This window comes from Centroberyx gerrardi, chromosome 3 (genome assembly GCF_048128805.1).
Source record: "Centroberyx gerrardi isolate f3 chromosome 3, fCenGer3.hap1.cur.20231027, whole genome shotgun sequence".
In the NCBI taxonomy this organism is placed as follows: Eukaryota; Metazoa; Chordata; class Actinopteri; order Beryciformes; family Berycidae; genus Centroberyx; species Centroberyx gerrardi.
In genome coordinates, this window is record NC_135999.1 from 25545428 (window position 1) to 25572668 (window position 27241).

Here is a 27241-nt window from a genome sequence, read left to right on the forward strand (position 1 = left end):
GTGACTTGAACAGATAGGTTTCAGTTTTCTTGCACAAAGACACATAGCTGTTGGACGCACACTGGCTGTTGCAGGGATCAAACCTGTGACCTTTCACTTGCAGAACATTTTCTCGCTCCACTAGCCCACCCTGTCACCTACAAATCAACAACTGTAGACTGATTCAGAAACCCACCCCTATCCCTCCTAAAGGCGAACACTCCTCCATCCTCTAAAGCTGCATGTAAAAAATGGGCGGGTCCAGGATGACGCCGCTGGCCGGGTCCTTGGCGTACTCCTGGAACGACAGCGGCAGTGAAAGCGCAGTTTGCTCCTCCGGCGCTCGGGGGGCTCCGGTCGTCTCCTTCTCCGCCTCCTTCTCCGCCTCCTCCTCCTCCTCCACCCCTATGGGCAGCGGGTTGCTGTAGATGTAGTAGATCCTGGAGTTGTCCTTGGCCGCGTCGGGCTTCCTGAAGAGGGCCAGAGGGTTCATGAAACTGGCCGACCTCTTCACCGCTTTGACCGCCACCGGGTTCACCGGCTCGTCCCGGGTCACTGCGCTCTCATACACATGGGCCCGCTTTGACTGCCTGGCGGAGAGACGGGTTCACTTCATTACACTAATGAGTTCAATGGAATTTTACACTGCATACTTAGAGCTATAGATAGACCAGAAGTGGCTCTGACTGTCCATGTCCATCTGAATTTAGGTGTAAACACTGTAAGGCTGAGCAGTGGGTTTATGGGTAGACTCACTCTCAGACAAGTGTCTTAATGACAGACAAAATGGCTTTTTTTATTCTAGAACTAGTTTTTATTTTTATTCTAAAACTAGAACTTAATTCCATGAAGTTCTAGTTTTACTGGATTTAGGGTTCACATAATGCTTAAGAGTTTATAAATATGACACTAAAGATCATTTAAAAACAATGTTACTTGCTGGCATGAATGTGAAATTTCCCTAATATTAAAAAGAAGGTTAGTCTGAATCTCTTCTTTACCAATACTCAGGATGTGATGTAACTATCCCATGTGTTATTAAACTAGGGGGGTGCAGCTGCTTAGAAACCCCCACTTGGATCTCAAGAGTTATGAAACTTCACAGTGAAATCTGAAAAGAGTTTCAGAAAAAGATGGATGCAGGCAAGCCGTAGTGTGTGATCAATATGTGATGTTTACCTGGTGCGGTTGTAGCAGACCGTGATGCAGTACAGGCCGGTGAAAGTGAGGACACACAAGGCCAGGGAGATGAGGACGATGTTGAACACTTTGACTTCTGGGTAATGGAAAACACAGAAAGCAGAAACACTGAAACATCATTCTCACAAACTAATTCTATGGTGTTGCATCAAAAGTTAAAGGAATAGTAAGGTAGGTGTAGGTGGAAAAATAATGGCTTTTCCACATATATAATAATGACTATAACAATAACTGGATTTGTATTCCTTTTTCTTAACACATTCACAAAGTGCTGTAAAATAAAAGTCTATTTATATAACACTTTTCAATAACAAAACAAGTGTTAAAAGTGTAAAATAAATAAAACAAAAAAAAGTTAAAAACAAACAGAAAATTAAAACAGACCAAAGGAAAGAGGACAAAAGAGAGCAGGACATTAAGTGCAAAAAGAACCAAACATAAAGGGAAGATCCAAGAATCAAGCTGCTGGCTTGTTTGATGTCAATTATGCTAATTATGATCATTCAAACTCAGAATCCATTGGGGAATATGAAGAAACAAGAATGCCAGCCCCTTATGTCTTTTACTTTAAGAATGTGGAACAACAACAAGGCTTTGTGAACTTTTTTTTAAAGAACCAGTAAATAAATTGCATGTAAAGCTCTTCATTTTAAAGACAAAAACAAAGCACATGAATGAAGGAAATGCAGCAACAAACCAAACAGGGCCGTGTTTATCTCCTGGTCACGCAGTCCCAGAGCTGCCGTCCCGTTCAGATGGGCGCTGGCGGCCGTCGAGGCGCCGTCCTGTTGGGCTCCACTCATGCTGCTGCCATTGGCTTCCAAAACATGGACTGAGACGGGGCTCCGAGCCTCTCTCTCACTGGTGTGAATAGAAAACCAAGCCATGTGACTGGAGCGGCTCGCCTCAGTCGCCGTGGAGACACCCCCCTTCTTTTGTCACCCCTTCAGTTCAAGTTGGACCCCCCCTTCCTCTCCTCCACACCCCCTGTTTACTGCTCATTATGCTCTCCATCTTTGGGGGACAGTGTGTGTGTGTGTGTGTGTGTGTGTGTGGGGGGGGGGGGGGGGATGCTGGGCCTTTTATACTGTTTGTAATAAGCTGTGAGTGCTGACCCAGAACCAGACTGTTTGTCTGCGTTCAGGTTGCAAAGACCAGAACAGAAAACATGCGAGAACTTAAAGATAAACTCAACCAAAGGTGATTTTTGGGTTCAGTGAAAAACTGATAAGCCCCTGCAGTACTGAAAGTGCCTGGCAAGTGCAGGAAAAACCACGTTTGCAAAGTAAAAAGTTTAGTTCACTCCTAAACTTTACATTTTATCTCATGTAAGATAAAGGAACTTTTTCTAGAGACTTGATGTGCGGCGGCAAGAATCAATACTTTGCAACAGTGACTTTTGTTATCCTGCAAAACATTTTCTTATAATTTCTCTTGTGAGTTTTCGGCTTTGAGTTCTTAAGAGCAAAAAGCAATCCTCTGACATCAAATGCATGAGATGGATGAAAGAACATTTATGAAAAGTAATGTTGCCCTTGTGAAACATACTACAGTTTATGCATAGTATGTGTCTGGAAAAAACGAAGTCCATAAAATTTCTCTTCAACCACCTCAAGCAATTGCAGTTCAGTGGCTTCATAGAGGTCATGCATGTTTTTTAATCTCGGGAACTTGCAACACAAACCTTATAAAACTAGAAGATGATCATGGAATTTGTTAGGAAAATATCTCCTGCTGCAGAATAGAAACCTAAGTCAGTTTCATTCTGGTTTAACTAAATTTAAGCAGATTTCCCGGCCATCTCAGTGTTTTAACATCAAGAGAGTTTCACTGTCTTTATGTTCATCGCTGCCTGATTTCTGTGTACAATAACCCAAATGACTCAGATCAATAAACCAGGACCAGATCTTATAATGTGAGTGTCAGTCAGGCTCCGGCGGCCTCCTGACCGTCCGGCTGCTGGTCTCCATGGTTCCACTGAGCAGCGAGAGCCAAGGCCAGAAAAACAACAACAAAGACGCCATTCTCCTCTCTGCTTATGCTTCACTTCACCCTGGAGCACCATGGGAGATATTATGCAATTAGTTGAGAGTCTAATTAAAGAGCATTTTGTCTCGCTATTTGACGAGATGAGGGATGTTTACCTTGATTTGCCTAGTGGAAGTTGCAGGGTGAGACAGAGTGCTTAGTAGACCTTGGTGAAATACTGTACTATTTTAAGTTTTTGGCAAATTTCCTCTGTTTTAACCTGCATTGGAGAACCAAATGGGTGGGGTTTGCTACATAGCATGGTACAACAGGTACTAGAAGGGGTAGATCATCACAGGAAAGTATTTGAAAGTCCATTTAGTGTAGACTACTTTTCTGGTTGACAACTTACCTGGCTCTATTTGAATTGTTCTGATGCAGAATATTCTACCCATATCTGTCACTCCAAGCTAGTTAAAAAGTTATTTGCGCAAATAAAATAATAACAAATAGATGCAACATGCAGCTAAACAAATTGTGCAGGTGAGGAAAAAAAGGCCGGAGGGACTTATAGTATCTACCCTAATTACCATAAAATGAAAAGAATATACGATAATAACGCTAAAAAACAAAACAACAAACAGACAATCATGCAATGATTAAAAGCGAGAATATTTTGAATTTTGTTTGAACCAGTTGTGGTGCAAAAGTCATACATTTGTGTTAGTTTGTCATTAGTTGAATGTGTTTGACTCCAGACAGCCAGTGGGTCAGCACTTTCTTTTTTTTTTTAACTTTCTTAGTAAATATTGGCAAACAAATGTTAGTACTGGTAGTGGTTGCAGTAGTAGTTGTACAGTAGCATTACTACATTGTGGGAAGTGAAACAGTCTATTCTGATACTTTGATCCCATCATCTGAGATATTTTCCATCCCATCTTTTGACAGTATCAAAGTTTAATGTTGGATATCTATTATAAGGATGCTGCTGGATTTTCCATGAACTGTTTCTATTTCCTCTCATCCTCCTGGGGTTGTCTTGTCCCATTCAAATCCATCTGGCTTTATTGTGATGAGTCTGGCACTACAACAAGAGAAAAATGTGTTGGTTTTTTTTACATGATTTTCCATGGAAGGCAAAAGGTCTTCTTCTCTCAATTCTTTAAAACATGGTATAAAGAGTCATCTTGATAACTTCTCACTGATGCTTATTCAACTGTGACAGCTGTGACCAATTGGACAATCACAACCTCATGCAGTCTTCACCTCTCATATATTATCAAGATGAAGACTCTCAGGCCTATCTACAGTATTCATAGTATCCTGTTACATCACCACACGGCCATCTCGGTAGGAAAATAACAGGTGATTGTAATAAATTAACAGGTGATTACAATCAAATGACAAGCCACACAGCCAATGAGCTGTGTGTATTGTAAAGCACCATATTGGTAGGAAATGCATGTGACATCATGGGAATACTATGAATACAAGCATACTAAGTACTTGGTGAAACTTGAAATTAGATAACTAGATTTTATTTCTTCTGTTATTCATGGATATATCTGCTATGGTTTTGGGGAACTATTTTGTGGGTTTAGTGTTTTGTTTTTTTCTTCTAACAGATCCTCCACTAGGTGTCAGGCCTTTCCTGTGTATCTATAACTCAGTCTGGATTCTACAGTATGAAACTTAGTCAGCAAACGAAGGCTTGACTTGATGCTGTTTATCTGTCTGCAGTTTGGAGGTTTTGAGTGACAGCGGCCTTTATGCTCCAAGCAGGCAAAACAGTAAAGAAAAACACAGACAGAGAGAGAGATTGACTGATTAGGAAATAAGCCACGACACAAAGGCTTAAAAATCTGTTTATTAGCCCACTAAACCTGTTTAATTTCCACATGTACACTGGCCCTCTGTAGAGTTAAGCTGTTTTGATTTGAGGGGCATGTGGGTGGCATTAAGCTGGTATGGTTTATTTGAGCGGAGCAGTGTGCATAAACCAACTCTGTCTGTGGTAACTATCGTGGGAATGAGACCGGGAATTTTCCAACTGTGTGTTTCTCAGTTTCGCCATGAATATTAACACTGAGGAGGAAATGGCTATATATATATATATATATATATATATATATATATATATATACAGTATATATATACACTATCAGTCAAAAGTTTGGACACACCTGATTGAATGAACTATGTTTTTCATTATCTTAAAGCCATTTTGATCTAAAGGCTTATGCTTAAATGCTTGAAATTTGTTTCTTAGACAAATACAGTATAAGTAGTGAAGTTGATGCCTATGTATGAATTTCTTTCCAAAGCCTTTTCCTTTCCATCAAGGCAAAGGGTGGCTACTTTAAAGAATTTAAAATATAAGATCGTTTTGATTTGTTTAACACTTTTTTGGTCACTGCATGATCCCATTTGTCTTAATTCATAGTTTTGATGTCTTTACTACTATTCTAAAATGTGGAAAAAGTAAAAATAGAAAAATGTGGTGTGTCCAAACTTTTGACTGGTAGTGTATATTTATATATATACAGTATATATATATATATGTATGGCTAGTTGGCTGGCATATCACTTATATATGTGCCTAATATATGCCACGCATTCCTGCCTTACCTCTAAATAGCCACATATGGCAGCTGTTAATGCAGTTTATTTGTGTTGGAGGGACAGAAATTAAATTTATGAGGAGGGAAAGTATATGTACTTATTGTTTAGATAAACCCACTTCTTCTTGATGTGCTGCCAGGTTAAATAAGGAACTCTTCTGGGAGCGTGTCAGCTTTTGGAAACGCAGAGAATAAAACATTTAATGTCATCGTTAATGCTCTCTCTCACCTTCACAGTCGATCCACAGCCAGCCACCTCACTTTTCAGCAGAACACACTCTTAAAATAGAACCTCATCTCTTTCTCTGACTCTCTCACAGACAGTATAATCCCATATGAGGCAACATTTAGATTTAGGCTTTTTTGATAACACTTCTATAGCAGCTAACAGTGACTGAGCAGGTTCAGTGTCTTGTGAACCTATAACTCTACAAAATCATCATCATCTATAACTCAGTGCCTCCTCCACTCACTTCCACCCTCTCTTCTTTATCTTCTCCTTCATTGCCTGGGATCATTTCATCATCCTACTTGCTTCCCATATTTCTGTCCTGGCTGTGATTTTGCCCCCCACTTTTAATAAATAAATAACAAATGTGAACTGCTGGCTGAAGCAAAATCAGCTGTATGCATTTTTAATCATCTCATTATTAATGACTTGCTTATTTTATTATTTGTTGGTCATCCCATTTCTCCTCCTTTAAATTATGCTTCATAATTGTATGTAACCATGATATTTTCTTCATTTTTTTTGGAGTTGGAAACTAGCAATAACTATAATCTCTGTTTGCAGAACATCAGTTGCATCAACTTGTTTGTAACGAGTTGAAGTGGCACCATGTTCATTTGCATTGTCCCTATCAAATATACTAATAAATACATAAATAAAATGTCCACCTCCCATAAGGAACCCAGTGGAAATACGTGAGTTAGCTTTGCTGTGTTATCCTTGATAGTTTTCAAGGGATATTGAGTGTGGGATGGTGACAAGTTGTGCATTTAAAGTGTTCTGCTCCAAAACAAGATATTGACCATTTGAAAGTCATTTGAAGTGACACCTGCTCTTACAAAATGATTGATAGCACAAAGGCTAACTTCAGGCCTTTTAATAAACTGGATCCACTGAGGGTAAAGTTGTTGTTTTTTTACCCCTGACATGAATATATACTGTAGGGTTTATGTATAGAATTCTTTATTTCATTTACTGCTTTTCATTGAATCATAAAAAACAGTCAATCAATCATCTCTCATATAATCTGCTCTCCAAGCCTTTCCCACTCTCCCTTATTAGCCATTGCATTCCTGACCGTCCCTCGTCACCCTCCCACCCTTCCTCACCCCTCCTCACCCCTCCTCACCCTTCCTCACCCCTCCTCACCCTCCCCACCCCTCCTCACCCTTCCTCACCCTTCCTCACCCCTCCTCTCCCCCCTCACCCCTCCTCACCCTTCCTCACCCCTCCTCACCCCTCCTCACCCTCCCTCACCCTTCCTCACCCGCTCATCCACGCTCCTCCTCTGCCTCCCCCTCTCCATGTTTATACAGAGGCTGGTGGGGAATTAGCGTTCTGACGTGATCCATTTGTTCGGATGCGGTTCAGCGGGAAGGTCCTGCCTTGATTTATTACACTTGTCAGTTACATTTCTGGAGGTTCTTCTTAATACACAAAGACTGCGTACGCTGGTCCTTTCTGCCTCTGTGATTTTGCTCAGTTCTGATATCAATGATCATGTCATGAAGCATGAAACACCCTTGACTCTAGTGAATGATTCACTGTTGATGCAGGTTGAATGGTGATATAGAGAAGATAAGATTTTGTTTTCAAATATACTATGTGCCCAGGATCAGAATAATGTTCTTCATGATGTAGTTTAGTTAAAAGGGTATTTACTGAATTAATTTGAAGACTAACGTCCTCTCAGAGAGACCAGTAAAAATACTGGACCCTGATTGGCTGACAGTTATCAGCTTGTCTGATTGGAAGGATTTTAGCAATTAAGTGAGGGAAGCCAATCAGGACCAAATCCACTTGCTTTGACTGGAGTTCATTCAAAGCAGACTGTAAAAATGGATGGATTTTTAAAAATGTAATAGCTTAATTTTAAACTCACAAAATCAAATTTTAACAATGTCTTCATTAAGTAGCTTTGTTCACATATGTATAGATAAAGAATTTTGAATTCCTATAATAGGGCTCCTTTAAACATTGCACATTGTACATAGTATATACAAATATGAGCAACGTATGAATAATGCATAGACTCCGCTGATTTGGGACAACATATGAATTAAGGCTATGCTAAGAGGAAAATGCATTCTCTATACTGTAAATTACATATAAATACTGACTTTGTATTAGCTAAGTCTTCAAAAATGCAGTCAATTACTTTATTTTACCAAATGCAATAAATATGCAGGAATTTATCATTGGTGCAGAGACATATCGACACCTGACATACATTTAAAAATACATTCATTATTGCATTGCATTCACTATTCACTATGTTCATGGGGCAGTTACAATGAACAGGATGAGATGCATAAAGTAAATTATGAGCAAAATGGAACCAAAATGGACATAGACTTGTGCAGACATTTTGAATAATGCAAGCCTTTGTAAACAAAACACCTAGGTAATAAGTTGCTTACATTTACTATAAGCTGTAGCACTGTAGTTTGCAGGTAAAGCCCATTTGGCACCGAAGAGGAAAGAGAACGACCCGTCTCAGAGTTATAATGTGAGAGGCAGGAGACACCGAGGAGACAGAGGCAGTCAGACTCTGTGTTTATATGAGTGATTTAATGATTCCTGCTGTCGTCGCTGTTCTGTCCAATTAGAGCCAAACACACGGTGTTGTGGCCCGCAGCAGCAGACCCCTGTGAAACTTTACCGTATATCAGAGGGAGGCTTGTACATGGTGCATGACCCATAAAACATGCTAATGCCCTGCCTCCTCGACCCTGTCTGACCCTGATCCCCCATACTGTACTACACAGGAACTGTACTGTGTGCCAAGTCAGGTTTATCTATAAATCTGTTAACAAACTGGTTTGTCACACAGTACTACACAGGGCAACAAAAGATATACGGTACGATAAGATACAATAAGATGCAAAAATTTCACATTTCCTCCCATAAATAAAACTAAATTAAATTAAAATAGAATAGAATAGAATAGAACAAATAAACAAACTATAATAAAATAAAGTAACAACATATAGGCTACACACATTTAGTCAGTATGTCTCTGAGCCTACCTGCCATTCAGGGCTTTGATGGACAAAGAGACAAAGGAGCTTTTGTATTATGAATACAAATGAAAACCACAAGCCAGAGTACGTGTGTGTGTGTGTGTGTGTGTGTGTGTGTGTGTGTGTGTGTGTATATGTATAACAGAGAATCCATATAGTCTGCTTAAGCTTAGTATGTGTGTCCAATGTTCTTCCAGCTTTGACCTAAAGATTTCCAGCAGAGATTTTCTCTCCATTCTCTCTTTTTGTCTTTATAAAAATCTCTTTTCATAAACAGTATAGCCTAATGTAATCTCTTAATATAAAACAACACCATTTAAAGGATTCTGAAGATGTCTATCTCAATCCAGGGCTTCAGGTATTCCCAAGCCTGAGCAGCTCCTGCTGCCGTCAAAAGATCGCTGAAGACACAAAAACCCCCAGGCTGGTTTTTACCTTGTGCCAATATGAGAAGGAGAATGAGCGAAGAGCTGTTGTCAGATGTAAAAAAATCTGTTTCCAAGTATCCAAAAAGTATGCTTTGTGTATTTTCTTCTTGACATCCATCCAAAATCTATGTTTTAAATTATACAAAAGGTTTTTATCTGGTTTCACAGGCCTTAGGGTCATGAATCTCACTCAACACATAAAAGTCAAGGTAAACATTTATAATATTGCAGATATAAAATTTTACTGAGCGGTGCAATATCTTGCATCGGTCAAATAACTCACTTAATCTTGTGGAAGAGAGTTGCCAAGAGCAGCTCTCTTCATGCTTGGAAACAAGGAGTGTGTGGTACGCTGACATCTTGATTTTCATTTGAGAATTTCTCTGCTGGGAATCCTTCTTTTTGAAACATCTTTAAAATTCAGTGCGAGCGCCCCGTCTGAACCCAGCACCTGTATTTCACATCTATCAATCAAACCCAAGCTTCCACCAAACCAAGCTGTCATAACTCAGCGCAGGCGGGACGGGGGTGGGGGGGGGGGGCGGTTCCTCCCCGACGCCTCGCTGCTCAGTCTCAGCCCGGCTCAGAGCCTGTTGGCCGGGCACCAAGAACCTGCTGCTCCCCTGAGGATATCCAGACCCGCTCTTCTGTTTGCCGGTAGTAAATACAGTTTGGCAAATGGGCCTCGCAGGCTGTGTGTGGGAACCGCCCGCCGGACCGAAAGCAGGACCCTCACTGTGAGTTTTGGACTCCCTCTCCGACCGGACTCGCCGCCCGGGGTTTACTTTGGGCCGGGGCCGGTCGCCTGCTCGGGATTGTTGGAGGAGCCTGAACTTCCAAGAGGAGGAGGTTCAGGGTCTGAAAACATGACAGGAGATTTGTCTCAATTAGTCATTTTGGGGTAAATACATTTCAAGCATTCGCCACTGAGGGGACGGAGAGGTCGGTTCTCCAAACAGTTTTTTATATGCAATCCGCTGATGCTTTTGCTTCAGGCATTAATACAACATAAATCAAAAAATCAGTATATCACTTAATGGAATTAAAGGTGCATCAAGTAAGATTTTTTGTGCACCATAGCACAAAATTACCATAAAAAATCTGCAGGTTGTTGATCAATACCACTGACTCAACCATTACTTCCCCGGGTGCTGAGATTTCTAAGCTTTCAAAACTCACTTTTTAACTCACTTCTTGGTGATTAGAGGTGCTTCAATTTATCATTGTCAAATGAATTGTGATACCTTGGTAGAATTTCGATAAACAAATGAGACCACGGTCGAGAGGATCTATCTCACCCTTATAGTATATTTCCCATAAATCCCAATGTAAGCTCCGGTAAGAGCAGCCAACGTCAAAGTGTGAATACTGAAAAAGGCGACATCCCGACAACAAATTGTACATGTAAGTGTCAACCAGGGTCTATGAAGCTAGCGAACTGAGTTAGCTGGATTGCTACTCCAATAGTACCCAGCTGCAGACCCGGAGAAGCCCCTGGCTCGGCTAGGCGAAGTTGGGGATAGGGGTTATGGAAGTCTTTGCTAGTATGAACTAGCCTGCTAATGTTACTAGAGCTGTCAGATAGCTACCATTAACGTTAATGAGTAAAGGCTGTTGCGTCCGTGTTTTCCAGAGAAAGCTCTCTGGAACGCATTTAGATTGGAGAACTACCGACCTCCGACTTCCAGTGGAATGCACCATTAGGGTGAGCGTGCTGTGCCAAGCCAGGGGCTTCTCCAGGGCTGCAGCTGGACTCTACTGTAACTGTTGATTTCGGGGGTTGCTTTTATTCTTTCCAACTAGCAACTGCGAGGCATGATGTTAAAATATATGGCCACTTACTAAACTAAAATCTTTGCTATTGCTTCTGGGAACTCAGATTACTAACTAACTAACATGAACTGAGTGGCTGCCGGTAGCCTTTCTTCCCCTGACATGCACGCGCACACTTTATGTGACGTTGCTCGGAAACTCATCTATTCTGTGCCATAAAGCAATCCAGCAGATTTCCCACGAAATCCAACCTGGTGTCACACAACAGTGTAGAGGCCGGTAGAGACTGCCAGTCATCTTGGCGATGATCATGTTTGTTTACAGTAATTTTACTAATGCCTTAATTAATGTGGTAATGATTTATTGATGTTAAAATGCTACGTGAAGCACCTTTAAACAAATTGTAATTCTAACAGGAATAAAACTGCTCTGAGTTGCAGCTCTCCAAAAAAGGACAGCAATGTTCATCCACCACCGCCCCGACTTTGTGAAAATTCACATCATGCCACTTGCTTTAATTGGGTCACACTTAAAATGAGCGAACACAGAAAAGGTTCCCTTGGACCCAGACCACCCACTGTCTCTCTCTCTCTCTCTCTCTCTCTCCTCTCTCTCTCTCTCTCTCTCTCTCTCTCTCTCTCTCTCTCTCTCTCTGTGATAAGAGAACTACACAGTGGAAAAAGGGGTTGCAACATCGCTTTGCTTCAGCCTCACAAACAACATCATTACAATGTAATGTAAATACAGAGGTTAAAAATGTTTGATGTTCAGAATGTGTTGAGCAGGTTTGGTCAGTTGCTTACTGCAACTGTTTGAATAGTTTCATGAAAATAAATAATTGGGCCGGAATTTTTCTGACGTTTTTATTTTTATTTTTTTAACTTTTAACTGTACACGTTTACTTGTCTTATAAGCTACTTTTTTTTTTACGCTTTTTTTGAAAAGTAGAATAATATATACCTGCATAAATGTGGATTTAGTGAAATATATATCCTGATTTTACCTGATTTTTTTGAACATTATGTACATATTTCTAGTTTAATGAGAGTTTAATGAGAGGTTCTGTCCTACTGTTCTTCTGTACTGAGGAAGCGTCCCAAGATAACCTGTGTAGGTTTATCTCCTCTCCGATTTCTCTTCTTCTCTGGTCCTTTTCTTGCAGACAGCAGAGTCAGTGTGTGGGTGACATGGGGGTTCCTCGACAGCCCACACAAACACCCCATTCTCTGCATGGATAAACTGTCATCAGTTAAAACCTTGCCAATGTTTTGGAGACATAAGAAAAATAGGCAGATTTTCCCATTAACAGCCATATCATAATCCCACAATGATTTTTCAATGGGAGTCATGGGCGAGAGGGTCACACTTTGAGCTTAAAGTACCAGATAAACCTTAGAAATACAGCAGCACTTTGTTGAATATATGTGTGTATGTGTTTGCATTTGTGTGTATGTCTTGTATGTGTGTGTATGTGTGTGTGTGTTTGCTGCATGGACACTGCTGGGTCCCAGAGAGTCAGTTCTGTTATCTGAACAATGCCCATCAGACATCCATTTATCTTGGTGTGTGTGACAAAGCAGACTAGGGAGTCTTGGTTAAACAGTCCCTTCAAAACAAGCTGCTGCTGGACAGATGAAGTCTGAACGGGAATGGTTGGGAATGAGAGGGGGAATAAGAGGGGGATGAAGGCCAGAGAGACGTTCTCTGGAAAGGAAAAGAGTAAGATATGAGAAATATTCAAATTTGCATACTCCTCATGATGGCATAGGAGTAGGGATTTATGTTGCCACTGCAGATGTGTAGATGTGTGATGGGGAATTGTGGTGACATTACAGTCTGTTTGTGAGGCTTGTCTCCTCACCTCCTCTCACCTTGTCTCCTCTCCTCTCCACTTCTTTTATTTCCTCTCCCTTCCTCTCCTCTCCTCTTTCATTCTTCCCCCTTCCTCTCCTGTCCTCTCTTTTCTTATTTTCTACTCTCCTTTCATTTCCTCTCCTTTCCTCTCTTTTTGTTTCTCCTGTCCTCACCTCCTCCCCTCTCCTTACATTTCCTCTTCTTTCCTTTCCTTTCCTCTCATCTACTCCTCCTCCTTCTCCTCCTTCTCCTCCTCCTCCTCCTCCTCCTCCATTCATCACATTTCACAGCAGCAGGTTTATTAACCTCTGGATGTGATAAGACAGCTACTATCTGTAATCCATCAACTCAAACTACATTATCCATTTTGAACGACACACAGATGAGATAAGGTACATTTGGAACTGGAAAATGTACAGCGACGGTGTAACCCAACGAACATACAATCTAAATAACGTTAGTGAAGATGATATTGAGATTAACGAGCCCTTCATGATGTTATGAATCTGAAAAAAGATAAATGGCTCGGTGCATTTTTGGGGTGATGTGTCATTAGTTGAACTTTGGACTTGAACTTGAGCTGTGAGCAACCTGTTTAATGTCTCAGAAAGACAAACTGGCCTGATGAAGTTAAATGCGATGATTGTGACCTCATAGATTGAGAAACCATTTCAAAAACTATGTGCTTTCTACACTTCCTCGCCATACACCTCCTTAAATATCAGCCTTGAGGTGTGTAGTCGTTCCAAAAATGAAGTCTTCTCTTAAATACTGTTCTAAGAAACATTAATTGGGTCGTTTTTACTTTGGCTCCACTACATCTAAAATCAAATATCCTACTTTATATTTCACAAAATTTAGGCCCTTTAACACCTTCAATTACTATCTACTTGAATGCAAAATACTTGATTAGGTGATGAAAATCATGCACTTTAAAACCTGTCAGTTTTAAGAGAAAGATACTGAACCTGCATACTGTAACTGTATCACTGATACAGTTAGCTACTGTACTACTACACTATACTACACTGTATCAGTTAATATTGAGCATGAACGTTTACTCTTGGCTGTGGTTTAATATAAAACACTGATACTTTTACTTAAGTATAATTTTGAAAAAGCCACTTTTTAAATTAACACTTAATATGCGAGTCAAATGTGATCAGGGTGCTTAAAGGATTGGTGTACTTTTTGTTTTTACACGGCTGATCGTTAATGTAAAGTTTAACATATGTGGCGTGTCTGAGTGTTTGATGTCCAGGTTCATACATCAGCAGCGGACTACAGGAACACTTATCCTCGCCCTCTCACCTCCAGTGTGATGGATCACTGTCCTGTCAACCTGTGTTTGATAACATCATGGCAGGGCTGAAGTCAAGACCACCTTAGCTGAGTCTGACTTTGAAAAAAAATCCATCCTCTGATACTCTCACACTGTTAGATATCATCAATTTGTGTTGCCCAATGCATTCCAGGAGTTATTTTGAGATGAAGTGTTGAAATTGTTTTTTTTGGTGAACCCGCTTTCCTTCAACCTGCCTCGTCTACTTCTTCGGTGGTGAGTACAAGTGGTGAGTCTAGAAAGAAGCCCTCTCTCTGTGATTCTGAGGAACTGACACCAAAACCTGTAAACCTGTTTACAGTTGATGCTTTGGATAGTTTTCTGTTATTAAACTCCATTGTAGCTGCTGCAAATATGCTGACATGACGTTACATTGTCTACGTTTGGTCAGTCATCTGCAAAAATAAGAAAAATACACAAAACACAACAAAATTGCCCCACAAATGCAAGGTACATTGCCAATAGCTGTTTCTTAAAGCCATGTTAAAGTGTTTTAGGGTACATTTTTCCTTTAACACCAAGACAAGGCCTAGTCATAATCTGATTATGCATGCAAATAAACACATTAATCACACAGAAAGAAGAAAGCAAGCAAATGACAGAGACAGAGGAAAGGATGAGAACAGATGGAGTGATAAAGAAGTCAAGGGTGAATTTATTTATCGAGGCCTTTCAACAAAACAAGTTTGTAGCTAAGTGCTTCACAGGGCAACAAGGCACACAAACAAATGCAAACACATTTAATAGAAAACAAACACATCGCAGTATGATGCAAAGCCTGTGTGTGTGTGTCTGCAAACGTGACGGCGCCTACGTGTGTGTGTGCATGTATGGAAATGAGAATATATAAAGAATATGACAGGGAAATGTAGAGGAGAAGAAGCCCAGCACATCCAAGCCATCGTTTAACCTTCCAGTTCTGTCGGCCACATGCGTAATGCCACCCAGCGAGGCCGCATGCCAGCTCACAGCCATGTTAGGTTGTCTGCGGAGCGACCGTGGCTCCTGGAGGAATCAGAAACAACATTCCTCCTTCTTCACTCTACCATGTCGCTGCAAACACCAGGCCAGACACTCCGGCTGCTGCGGCCGGCTGGGTTCAACGTACAGGCTGTTAGCAAAGACTGCAGCGATTAGGGGAAAGAAAGCTCTGTAAAATGATGTATTAAAGTAAACCGGATTACTCAATCAAATCAAATTGTTTCCACGTTGTCTTATTGCAGTACAGTGCAACGCTGGCTGCCACAAGGATCCGAGATCAGGACCTCCAGCCTTGCCAGACCTAAAGGCTTAAACTGTCTGAAGAGGCTATTACAATCAGATTTAATGGTGCAGAGGAATTAAGAGGTTTGTGAATGCGAGGAGGGAATCTGGAGATTTATCAGAGAGAGAGAGAGAGAGAGCTCCAGTAAAGAGGAATACACACTGCTGCTCAGATCCATCGCCCATTAAACATGCTCATCACCTCAGTGGCAACACTGTTTCTTAGATAACTGCGATCAGAGGAGAGAAATAAGACCAGACTTTAGTCAGTTGATGTCAAATGTGTTTTTTGGATAGAGTTGTCTTCTCTTCCAGCCACTCCTTAGTTTGTCTTCTCCAGCAGCTGCTTTGGCTAGCAAACTGTTGCCTAGGGTTTTCTTTTTTTCCTAAAATTCAAATAGGTTGTCTGTCAAATTGTTAAATGGTTAAAGTGGCTGATTGTCTTGTATTCTGGAAACCACAAGTCATTTTCCTGTCCTGACTATTGCCATCCTGTTGGTAAATGATGTGTGAAAGACAAGCAGAGGACACCTTAAATAATGTTGAATGACATATGTAACTCCTTGAGTAATGCTAGTTGAATAACAGTGCCCAAATCATTTCAGTGCATTATTTTATTTATTTCTTATTTTCATGGTTTTCTTAGTGTGTGTGCGTGAATTAGTACAAAGGCATAAAATGTTGTTTCAACATTATGAGTCATAGACACATTTGTTCGCTAAAATGTTGAAAAGTTCATGTGTGAGTTCACTAGCATTAGCGTAGCAAGCTAACCTGCTGCTAGCTAAGCAGTCAAGTAGCGAGTGTTTTATTGTAATTGTAGTGTTTCTGGATGAATATATGGAAATATAGTGACACAGACAGAAGCAACTCAGTAAATAAAATGACTGATGACTGAAAGCAAACTGCTACAAACTAGTGAACTGTTACATATGGATTTTTGATGTGTCTGAAATGTTTTGTTATGTGTAATTCATTCATTACCTAAAAACATGGCAATGGAAATAATTTCATGAAACGGATTACTGGAAACAAGATTGATGTGCTGCTGCAGATTTGCAGTAAACAAATGACTAGGTTTGGAAACAACTGCTTGATTATTGGACAAACTGAATACACTGACTGACATCATATGAAAGTTTAACACATGATTTGCTTATTAAAGAAAAAAGGAAGAAAAACAAGTGCCATCAAAAGCTGCTCCCCATATATCTCTCTTCCACACTGATCTCATGTTCTATAAATCTTCAAATCCATCCTTTGAAGAGTGATCAATGTCTGGATTGCTGACATCTACTTGCCAACTAAATGTCAGTTCCCTCTTTAGTTTTGTCTAAAAGATTTTGTTACTGGATCTTGGCGTGGAGTTCCTTTCGCTAAAGACAGAACGCAACATCCAAGAGTTTCGGTGCAGTTATGAAAAATGATTACTGACTGAAGCCTGACTCAGAAGCATCCAAGACGGAAAACACAGATCTGTCAGCCAAGCGCCAGAGAAAATGTAGAATCTGTCTTGACCGTTAACATGAAACCCTATCATATTTTACTGGAAGCATCTGGACAGGCTGTTTGGTCATTCTCATAGGGTTTATGCGGATCAGTCAGTTCTTCTATTCAGTGGTTATCTGTAGATCTCTGAAAGAAGGAGTGCATGTCTATTTTAAAGTGCTCTTAAAACGGAGTTGTGTCCTCTCTTATCCAGCCGTGGAAGTGCATTTTGGCTGAAGTGCCGAAAAAGACGAACACATGGAGGATCATGGATCAGGCAGAAAGCAAAAGGCTTTTCTCTCTGCACTGCATGCAGCTTCACCTCATCATGCATCTGAAGGCATAGGGGTGGCTGCAAGCCCAAACAAAATGTAAGCATTTCCCCTGTTATCAGTCTTTATATCTGCTATGCTGTGGAATACACCTAAAACAACACGTCAGATTCAACTCAAAGTGACCTCTTGATCTACAAAATAGACAGATAGATCACACATTTCTGTGCAACTGGGGTTTTTCTTTTCCCCTGCTCCAAAAGAACCGCAACGTTTGCAGGTTTTGCTCCCAGTCCAGCGCTGGAACAGAAGCTTACTGTAGATAGGCAAAGTAGGTGCTGTCCTAGTTTTGACTGCAGTCTAGAGATGACAATCTAGGAGTAGAGTTATATCCAGCATATCTATTTTGGAAAGAAAATGCTTCCTGATATTTATCAGTCAATATGTCAAAAGCACAGATGATTCCGTACTAAAAAAAAAAAAAAAAAATGCAATCGTTTTGTAATCAAAGATCTTAAGACGACTTGGAAGTTTAATAGTAACGCTTAATATGATTTGCTTTCATTCCAGCAATCATGTAAGAGGAAGCTTCAGTTTTTTCAAACTGTGGATAAATTATGGAAATCTAATTTTGGAAAGCAGCTCTTGTAATGCTTCGCAGCACAGAGCCGGGAGCTATTTGACAGAAGTTGTCAGTGCATCGGAAAACAACAGAATGTAGTGTTGGAGAAGATCCAGACCAGTTGCACTCTGGGAGACTTTCCACCATCGTCCTCTGGAGAGGATGCACAGTGACCAACCATTTGATGAGTGTCAAATCAAAATGATTCAATATGACATGTTTATTTGGTACTGCAGAGGAAATCTAAAATGAGCCAAGAACTTATTAGATATAAAAGATATTTTTCCGTCGTGAAAGACCTGAATCTGATTTAATAATACATTAAATCTTGGCTATTACAGGACATTGCTCAACATGCCATACATTTCTAATCTACTTCTCAGCAGTTTAATTGCTATGAATGAGGAAAATGGCTGAATGTTAATGTCAGATGCTAAATGCCATCGATTTATATGTTGGCATTGGCAAACTCTACCGTTTGTCTGCTGGTTTTCTCACCGTCTTGCCCACTTCCACGAGACAGACCTTGTCTCTGGGAACCGCATGCTTGAAACAAAGATGACCCAGGACGCATGTATACATAGATCTCTGGGAAAAAGATGTCGCCAGACACTCCAGGGGAATCATGTATGTGTGGGACGCAGGAGCAGGGCCCAAAAATAGACAGAGACCTCTTGTATGGAGATGTTTGGAGGAATGTCGCCCCCCTGTCGACTCTTGTTTTCACAGGACGGACACGGGAAACAGGCAAGGACTCTGCTGAAGTGCCAAGCGCATTCAATCTCATCATTCATATCAAGTATTGTGCATTGGGGGATTTGCTTCAGGCCTTCTCCCTGGAGAGTCAAAGTGTATGTTGGCTTTTTACAACCAGCAGTCAAAAGGACAACACTCAGTTTCCCAAAATGCAGGGGCGGTCTTACCATTAGGCAAAGGTAGACGACTGCCTTGGGCCCCGGCAGCCAGACGGCCCCACAGAAGACAAGAATAGAACGAATGTAAACTTATTTTTAATCAATTTAAAATAAATGTACCTATTGAAAAACACCCGTCATGGTCTCCCCACTACTCATTCAGGCTACAGTGGGCTATTCCACTTCTTGTGATTGTGCCACTTGACTTTAAGCTAATTTTCCTTGCCACTGCATCAGTAGAGAGAAGTAAAAAAATAAAAATAATAATAATAAGCAAAGCTACCCATGTGAGGCGGAACAACAAATAAAAAGTGCCCTTGCATGCATACTTTGCTCAGCCCAACTTGAAGGTAATGTATAGAAAGGATGGATTAAAAAGGGAAAGGGTTGGGATTCAGGGGGCCCCATGCTTGCCTTTGCCTAGGGCCCCCAAATCACTAAGTCCGCCCCTGCCAAAATGAATTGGTCTGTTAGGGGAAGGCCATATAGGACTTTCACAAAAACAAATTGCACTGAAAAGTTTGGGTTCAAAAAAATGTCACAGCCTGGAGAGAAGAGTGTGTGGCTATATTCCCTCTTTTTACAATCAACAAGCCGAACAACCGACAACCCGACATGGGCTGAAGTATTAAAGGGTTTGACCTAAACACCTTATAAACTGAGATTGTCCATGACCCCATTTACAGATATGACCTCAGTGCTGCATGCATTCATTGCATTCAGCTATGAACATCAAAAACATAAGCAACCCATGACTCAACACCACTGAATTCAGCACAAAAGTCACAAACATGACTAATGTGTTTGTACTATACCAGAATACACACACAGCTCTATCAAAGGAACTAAAAGGGGAAATTGCTCAAATATTTCTTCTATGATTCCTTTCTTTTCCCCCCCTCACAATCCAGCTGGCCTGGAAGACGCGGACAGGTTTAGGTCCGGGCTGCCAACCCAAACAGTGAAATCACATACTCTGCGGCTCACGGTACAGTGAGTGCGCTCGTCCAAGCGTGGAGAGCGAGGGGATGGAGGGAGGTATCGGGTTCTCTTCCCCGGAGATCAGACACACTGGAGGGGCTTCGCTCGTCAGGCCTCTGCCAGCTGTACCGGTCCGCTGTGGTGGGGACCGGAGCTGGAGCGGCGAGGGCGGGCGTCCTCTTCCAGATCTGTCTTCCTTGACTGACAGCTCTTTGGATTTGCTATGTTCATTGTAGTAATTGGGTAACACTTAATGAATGTTTATAAGCCCTTAATAAACAATGAATTACTGATGAATTAATGACGAGATCATGTGGAGTTAATCATCAATTCATTCTTCTAATGATTTATCAATTATATCTTAATAATTTATAACAAATTAGTACATCATTAGTAATGACATTAGTTAAATCTTTGTATTTGATATTTTATAAGTCAAGAATACTTTTGCTAATACATCATTTGTAAAACATTACCTAATGTAGTGTACATGTAACTTCCTAGGGAGCATGTGATGTCATTATTGTTCTTAATTAATGATGAACAATCTATACAAATCTATACAAATAATTTATTGATCATTAAAAGATGATATCTAAATGCTCGACAAAGTATTTACAGAGGTTTTATTCATTTATTATAAAATATTTGTTAGAATATTTATTAACAATCTGTTAAACAGTTGTAAACGTTTTGCAGCCCCCAATCTAAAGTTGCAGCAAATAACATTCATTAAACATTTGCAAATGTTTAGTAAGATATTCGTTGCCATGACTTGACAAAGGAAAGACAAACAAAAGTACAATGACAGTAATTATATTTTATTGTACACTTTCTGCAGGAAAACCACAAGGCTGCTCTCAAACTGACTGGATTTGACCAAAGTGACACAGTATAGTTCAGGCCTGGCAGTCCAGAAATAGTAATACACTTTCACAACAGATTTACATAAATGTATCGAGTCACCAGCATTCACTGTCATGCCATGTCATTTAAATAATAGTTAGTAGTTCCCTTTGGGCTTTCATTTGCACATTAACACAATAACACCTGAGACACTTCTCCAAAATGTATATGGTATTCATTGCATTGAATGTTAGAGGACTGCACTGGTCAGACCTGCGCTCACTACACTTACATTACACTGATCCATCCATACTGCCAAGCCAGTGTTGTCGGACTGCAAGTGAGGAGTGACAGAAAGATTGACTGACACTTTTACACAAAAAGGGTAAGGCATCATTTCTTTAAAAGAACATTTCAGCTACATAAAGAACATTAGTTAATGATCATGGTGGTGAGGTGATGGGTAAGTGTTGAAAAATGAAAAAAGAAAAATGGAACAGTGCCTTTCACAAGTACAACACCACTTATGGAATATCTTCAGAGATTAACAGCTAAATTTGTTATGGATAACATATAATAATTAGGTAACACTTTACAATAAGGGTCACTAAGTTAAGGGTTAGTTAATGCTAATAAGCATTAACTAACCCTTATTAAGAGTTAACTAATGTGTAATTTACTAATGGTGTTCATGTTAACTAAGGTATTAATTTATACATTATTTAATAGTTTATAAAGATGACTATTAAATAATGTATAAATTAATACCTTAGTTAACATGAACACCATTAGTAAATGATTACCAGACACATTAGTTAACTGTTAATTAAGGGTTAGTTAATGCTTATTAAGCATTAACTAACCCTTAACTTAGTGACCCTTATTGTAAAGTGTTACCAATAATTATTCTAAAAACCAAGTCAGAAGTCTTGGTGTAGTTATGGACTCTGACCTAAACTTCAACAGCCACATCAAGACAATTACAAAATCTGCCTACTATCACCTTAAAAATATCGCAGGTATTAAAGATTCATGTCCAAGCAGGACCTTGAAAAACTTGTTCATGCATTTATTTTTAGTAGGCTTGACTACTGTAACAGTGTCTTTACTGGTCTCTCTAAAAAAGACAACTGCAGCTCATCCAGAATGCTGCTGCCAGGGTTTGAACCAGGACTAAGAACATGGACCACATCACTCCAGTGCTGAGATCACTGCATTGGCTTCCTGTGTGCCAAACAATTAAGTTTAAAATTCTGTTGCATGTTTATAAAGCACTTAATGGTTTAGGACCAAAATACATTTCTGAACTCCTCCAATGTTATGAACCCGCCAGACCCCTCAGGTCTTCAGGTACTGGACTGCTTACTGTTCCAGGGTCAGAACAAAGCATGGAGAAGCAGCTTTTAGTTTTTATGCTCCTCATGCCTGGAACAATCTTCCAGAAAATCTGAGGTCTGCCTCCACTTTACAATCTTTTAAATCAGGGCGTAAAACTTTTCTGTTCGCCAGGGCTTTTTAAGAAGTTTAGGGCAACACTCATCTGCACTGGAATATTTATTTATTTTTATCTTTTTTTTTTTTTCTTTTAAATGTGATTTTAATGCACTTTCACTTTTCTTCATCTCTTTAATCTTCTTGCACTGTCTTTTTATCTATGTCTTTATCTTTATTTGATTTATGTAAAGCACTTTGAATTACTGTTGTGTATACCTTGATGTTGTGAATGTACATTTATTAAAATGTATTTGTCAGCTGTTTAACACTTTCATACACAATAGTTAAACAATGTTAAACAAAGGTGCTTGAGACACAAAATGGATTTCACAGAAATCTGACTGTGCTATACCTCTCAATCTACACATATACATTCAACATAGTGACTGAATGCTGAATGTGATATGTATGGTCTACTGTTCATGTCTTTTTGTGCATTCATCAAAAATATGTCATTTTGATTTTTTATTACATTTTGTTACACGTATATCTGAAGTGTGTTCTTCATTATAGATTCTTCAAATATTAGATACATTTTTAAAGCTGCAGTAGGTAACTTTTATTGATTTACATTTATATATATAAGTAATAAAAATCAATCGGCATGTTTGGTGGCCAAAGACGAGTAGGATAATATGTCAGAACTCACAAACAGCGGTAGTCCCATTCTCATTTCTCATTCTTCAAAGTGAAGTGTGTGGAAACCCATCCAACCAATGAGGAGAAGTCTGAGGCAGAAGGCGTGACTCTGTCCTGTCAATCACTCCTCCTGTCACTCACTGGGAGGAGTGGGAGGCGTGTCTGTCATGCCTACGCCCGCATCTGCCTCTCCATCTCCTTCTCCCTCTACCTCTGTATCTCCCTAGTCTTGTCTCTGTGTTCTCTGTGTGTCTGTGTGTGTTCTCTCTGTGTTTCTCCCCAGGCCCGGTAGTTTCCCTCTTTTTGCACCAGCACACCTGCCTGCCATCAGTCAATTAGTCCCGATACTTTTTCCCACCTTCACCTGCCTGCCATCAGCCTATCAGCTCCTTGTCTCCTTCCTTCCTCTGTAATTTTTTTAGCCACAGAATTTGAATGGATAGAATGGTGAGTGGGTTAGCTTTGTAATGTTACAAGACTATCTTAAATAAATCAAATGTGACGACTTACAACAGTAATATAGAGCGATTAAATCCAATCTGTCCAAAAATCCTTGAGTACCTGACAGAAAGCTGACAGCAAAGCGACGGAGATAGCACAAGACGGCAGTTTTCCACTGCTTGGTCCTTGCTGCAAAACCTCTAGCCCAACGGTACCGAACGGTACCAAGGAGGTTCACATAGATACACATAAAAATGGCCGCCGCTCCAACCATCCAGGAGCGTTGATCATTCAAATTCTGTGGTTTTAGCTTTGTTGCCGCTCTGTTGTCTATTACCTGTCTGACGTGGTGTTACTGATTCCCTTACCTGCCTGCTGATTTGGATTGTTAGTCTTTCTGATTGCCTGTTGCCGACTGTACTTCTACCTTTTGACCACGAGTAAAGTATCTTCCTTAAACGAGTAAAGTATCCTCCTTAAACGAGTAAAGTATCTTTACTTACTTATCTTAACTTTACTTTCTTAAACCGACCTGCTACGCCCACCTGTGTTTGCATTTGGGTCCAGACTCTGAGTTTCATTGTTACAATGTTATTCCTTGTGTTGATTTTGAATTTCTGGAGGTTTGATCTCTTTCCTCCCGAACTTACCTACAGCAGCTTTAAAAATTAAAATAATTGAGCAGTTCTCCTCTCACAGTAATCATCTTATTCCGATGACAGCAAGGTGCAAGTGAGCTGTGGTATCGTACATCATGGAAGGGAAGACGTTTATTATCACGGTGTTATCAGCTTAGTGTAATTTTTTCCAAGGAATTCTGATCAAAATGAAGAAAGTCAAATGTCTCACACTGAATTTACTTCACAGAGTATTAAATCAAGAACTTAAAAAAAAGAAAACACAAAACAAGTAGATGGGGAATGTGCTATCTCCATTCTTGATTGATTTTTTTTAATGTGTGAGATACATGAGACTGTAAAACAAACCAGGCATTGTCCCTCCTTTTTGCTTGTATCTTGTGCCTATGTCATACAGTAAGTAATATCACAGTATAGTACAAACTGATTTCACTAAATGCATTAAATTGCAGTTGTTTTGATTGTCGTCACAGGACTGTGCACCCTCCCCCCATGTTTTCCTCATCAGTACCACCTTGTGGAAGAAGCAAAGAACTGGACTGAAGCCCAGAGCTACTGCAGGGAGAAGTACACTGACCTGGCCACCATAGACAACGAGGAAGATATGGCCAAGCTGAATGTCATTACAAGCAGAAACTATGATAGTCAAGTGTGGATCGGACTGTATGATGACATTAATAGTTGGAAGTGGTCTCTGGAAAGTAAGGGTTACTATGGTGAAGGACAGGCAGAGTTCAGGATCTGGGACAGCGCTATCTTCCATAACGTCTACTATGCGACCTGTGGGCTTATGAATCAGGCTGGGAAATGGGGGGATGGTTCGTGTGATGCAATCCTTCGATTCATCTGCTACAGTAAGAGGAAAACAACAAAATTATTTATTTATTTAATATGTGTGTATATATAGGTATATATATATACGTATATAAATAATTAATAATATCAACAATAACAATCATCGTTATAGTTTCTACCATCTCCAGATGAATGTATAGCCAATGACAACATCTCACCTAGCGTCGTTGTAAAATACTTTATAGGAACAATCATATTTTACTGGCTTGTTGCACAAAAATTACCATAATATACCAGCGGGGGTTTGCAAGTGTTGTTGATCAATGCCCATCACTCCACTGTTACTTGGCTGCTGAGATTTCAAGCTTTCTAAACAAGCAGTCCAAACTGTGGCCTACTCTCTGTTTTGGTGGAAATGCTCCACACCCCCAGGCATTTCAATATGCAACCAAGCTCCACCCCCTGAACTACGCCCCTTGCGTTCGGAACTACTTTCAGCTTCATTTGCGCAACCATGGAAGAACGTACAACGACCAAACGACGGCTTTGCAAGACACCTCTGCAACGTATAGCCTAAAAAGCCTTGCTGTAAGGCCAAAAAAGCCAATGACAAAGCTTGCTCCAAAACCAGAGTGAACATTGCTGCAGCATTTCAAAGGTGGAGGTAGCTTAGGACTCTGAGAAACTTCAATGCAGAGTTAGCCTTATGGTTTTTTTTTGGACAGATAAGTAACCTATGATGGCTAATGTTAGGCACACAAAGCTAGCTAGCCAATATTTTGTGTTTATGCAACATAGCAAACGGTAGCTCACCACAGCTTTGCTGCGCATTAATAAACATCTGTCAAGCAATATGCTCACAAACAACCAACCTGTTTGCTGGCTGAGCGCCTAAATGGTATTGGGTAAACCTGGTTAACATACAGCTTGAGCTGCTAGATCTCTGGGTTAGCCGATAGCACAGCGTTGCTATCAGCATCTTTGACTTGAATATTTCTGTAACTCTGTGGTATGTTCTAAATATTTATAATAGTTTGCAGTGGGATATATACGATGAGAGATAATGATGTCAAATCTTTACCTGGTACCTGGTTGAATAGGGTTTTTCGTTAGTACTGAGAGAGTCCAGGGCAATGGCTTCCTAGAAAAAGATGTATTGATGAAATGGCTACCTGTTGCTTGTTGTGTATTGTGTCTTATAAGGAAAGTTCAAGAAGCGTTTGCTCTAACTCGAGCCTGACATTGTCTTCATATTTACAACAGCAATCTGATCAGCTCTTCTTACAGTAACAGGCAGTTACGCTGTCAGCTAAATTGACTGTTAAGTTGTTGCCTGTGTAGTCTTTTTCTATTTATTTTCAAAAAATTAACAAGCCAACCACTTCAAGTAAATGTTTTATAAATGATTACTTAGAGATTTTCTCATTTGGCCCCTCAATCATCCCCTTTCCCTTTTTCAGCATAGAGGCTACACAGTAGGCTATTGGCTAGCTACTACTGCTTTGACTGAGTTATTGGACATCCTGTAAACCAGCAAAACACTTACAAAAGTAACATTTTGCAGAAATTTTTGCTACTGCACCATGACTTTTGGTAACAAATCTTTTCAGTGGCCCAGGACGCTTCCAGATTCATATACGTGGAAGAAGCCAAGAACTGGACCGAGGCTCAGAGCTACTGCAGGGAGCACTACACAGACCTGGTCAGTGTGAGGAACCAAACTGAGAACGATGAGGTACACAGGTTAGCCATTGATGACCACTATGTGTGGATCGGCCTGTTCAGAGACTCGTGGAAGTGGTCAGATGGGAGTGCCATTTTATTCACTAACTGGAATACTGAAATCAAACAACCAAATCGCTTAATCTCAGAATCTTGTGTGGCTACAAGTTCAGGCAAATGGGAAACTTGGTCTTGTGGTCACAGAATGTACTTTGCCTGTTCCAGTGGTGAGTTATGATCTACAATTAATTCATTTTGAAATGAAGTCAATTCAATATTCACAAAAACCTTCTGGTCATTGGCTTTAATTTTTACTTTTTACTGGATAGAAAACCTATTTTATTAATATAAAATACCTATCCTTAAAGGTCTTCTGACGAAGCAGGTGGTGAGGGTGAAGCTGACTAAAACAGACTCCTCGGTGGACCTAGAGGACCTGAAGGAAGCCATCTTGCAGCAGGTAATGATGGATGAGCATAATGCTCAAATTTCCACATATAGCAGCTTGATTTTAATACAACCAAAAGACTATCCTAGATAATACATTAAACTACCAACTAAAAACCTTCCACTGAATTTGCATGCTAAGTTTCAAACTTTGTCAAAGCCACTTCAATGGTCAGAAAGTGTCATAGTCACAGAACAAAAAAGTTAATTTTCATCTTCTCTTGCAACAACATAGTGGATTAACTATTAATCTTTAGCTGGT

The 27241-nt window shown here is 40.1% G+C and overlaps 1 protein-coding gene across 1 annotated transcript; it reads left to right on the forward strand.

Annotated features, from left to right (window-relative positions):
- The first annotated feature begins 12870 nt into the window (after positions 1–12870).
- LOC144542773 (lithostathine-like) lies at positions 12871–26770 on the forward strand. Its single transcript, XM_078290022.1, has 5 exons — positions 12871–12940; positions 23220–23224; positions 24524–24869; positions 26421–26610; positions 26758–26770. Exons 1-5 carry the CDS (start codon positions 12871–12873, stop codon positions 26768–26770), a joined length of 624 nt encoding a protein of 207 aa, XP_078146148.1.
- Positions 26771–27241: the final 471 nt, after the last annotated feature.

Bases quoted from the DNA above. Each gene is read 5' to 3' on its own strand.
- LOC144542773 (XM_078290022.1), top strand. From the start codon at position 12,871: ATGGTTGGGAATGAGAGGGGGAATAAGAGGGGGATGAAGGCCAGAGAG. The intron at 24,870-26,420 runs GTAAGAGGAAAA...AAATCTTTTCAG, and splicing joins CCTTCGATTCATCTGCTACA to TGGCCCAGGACGCTTCCAGA.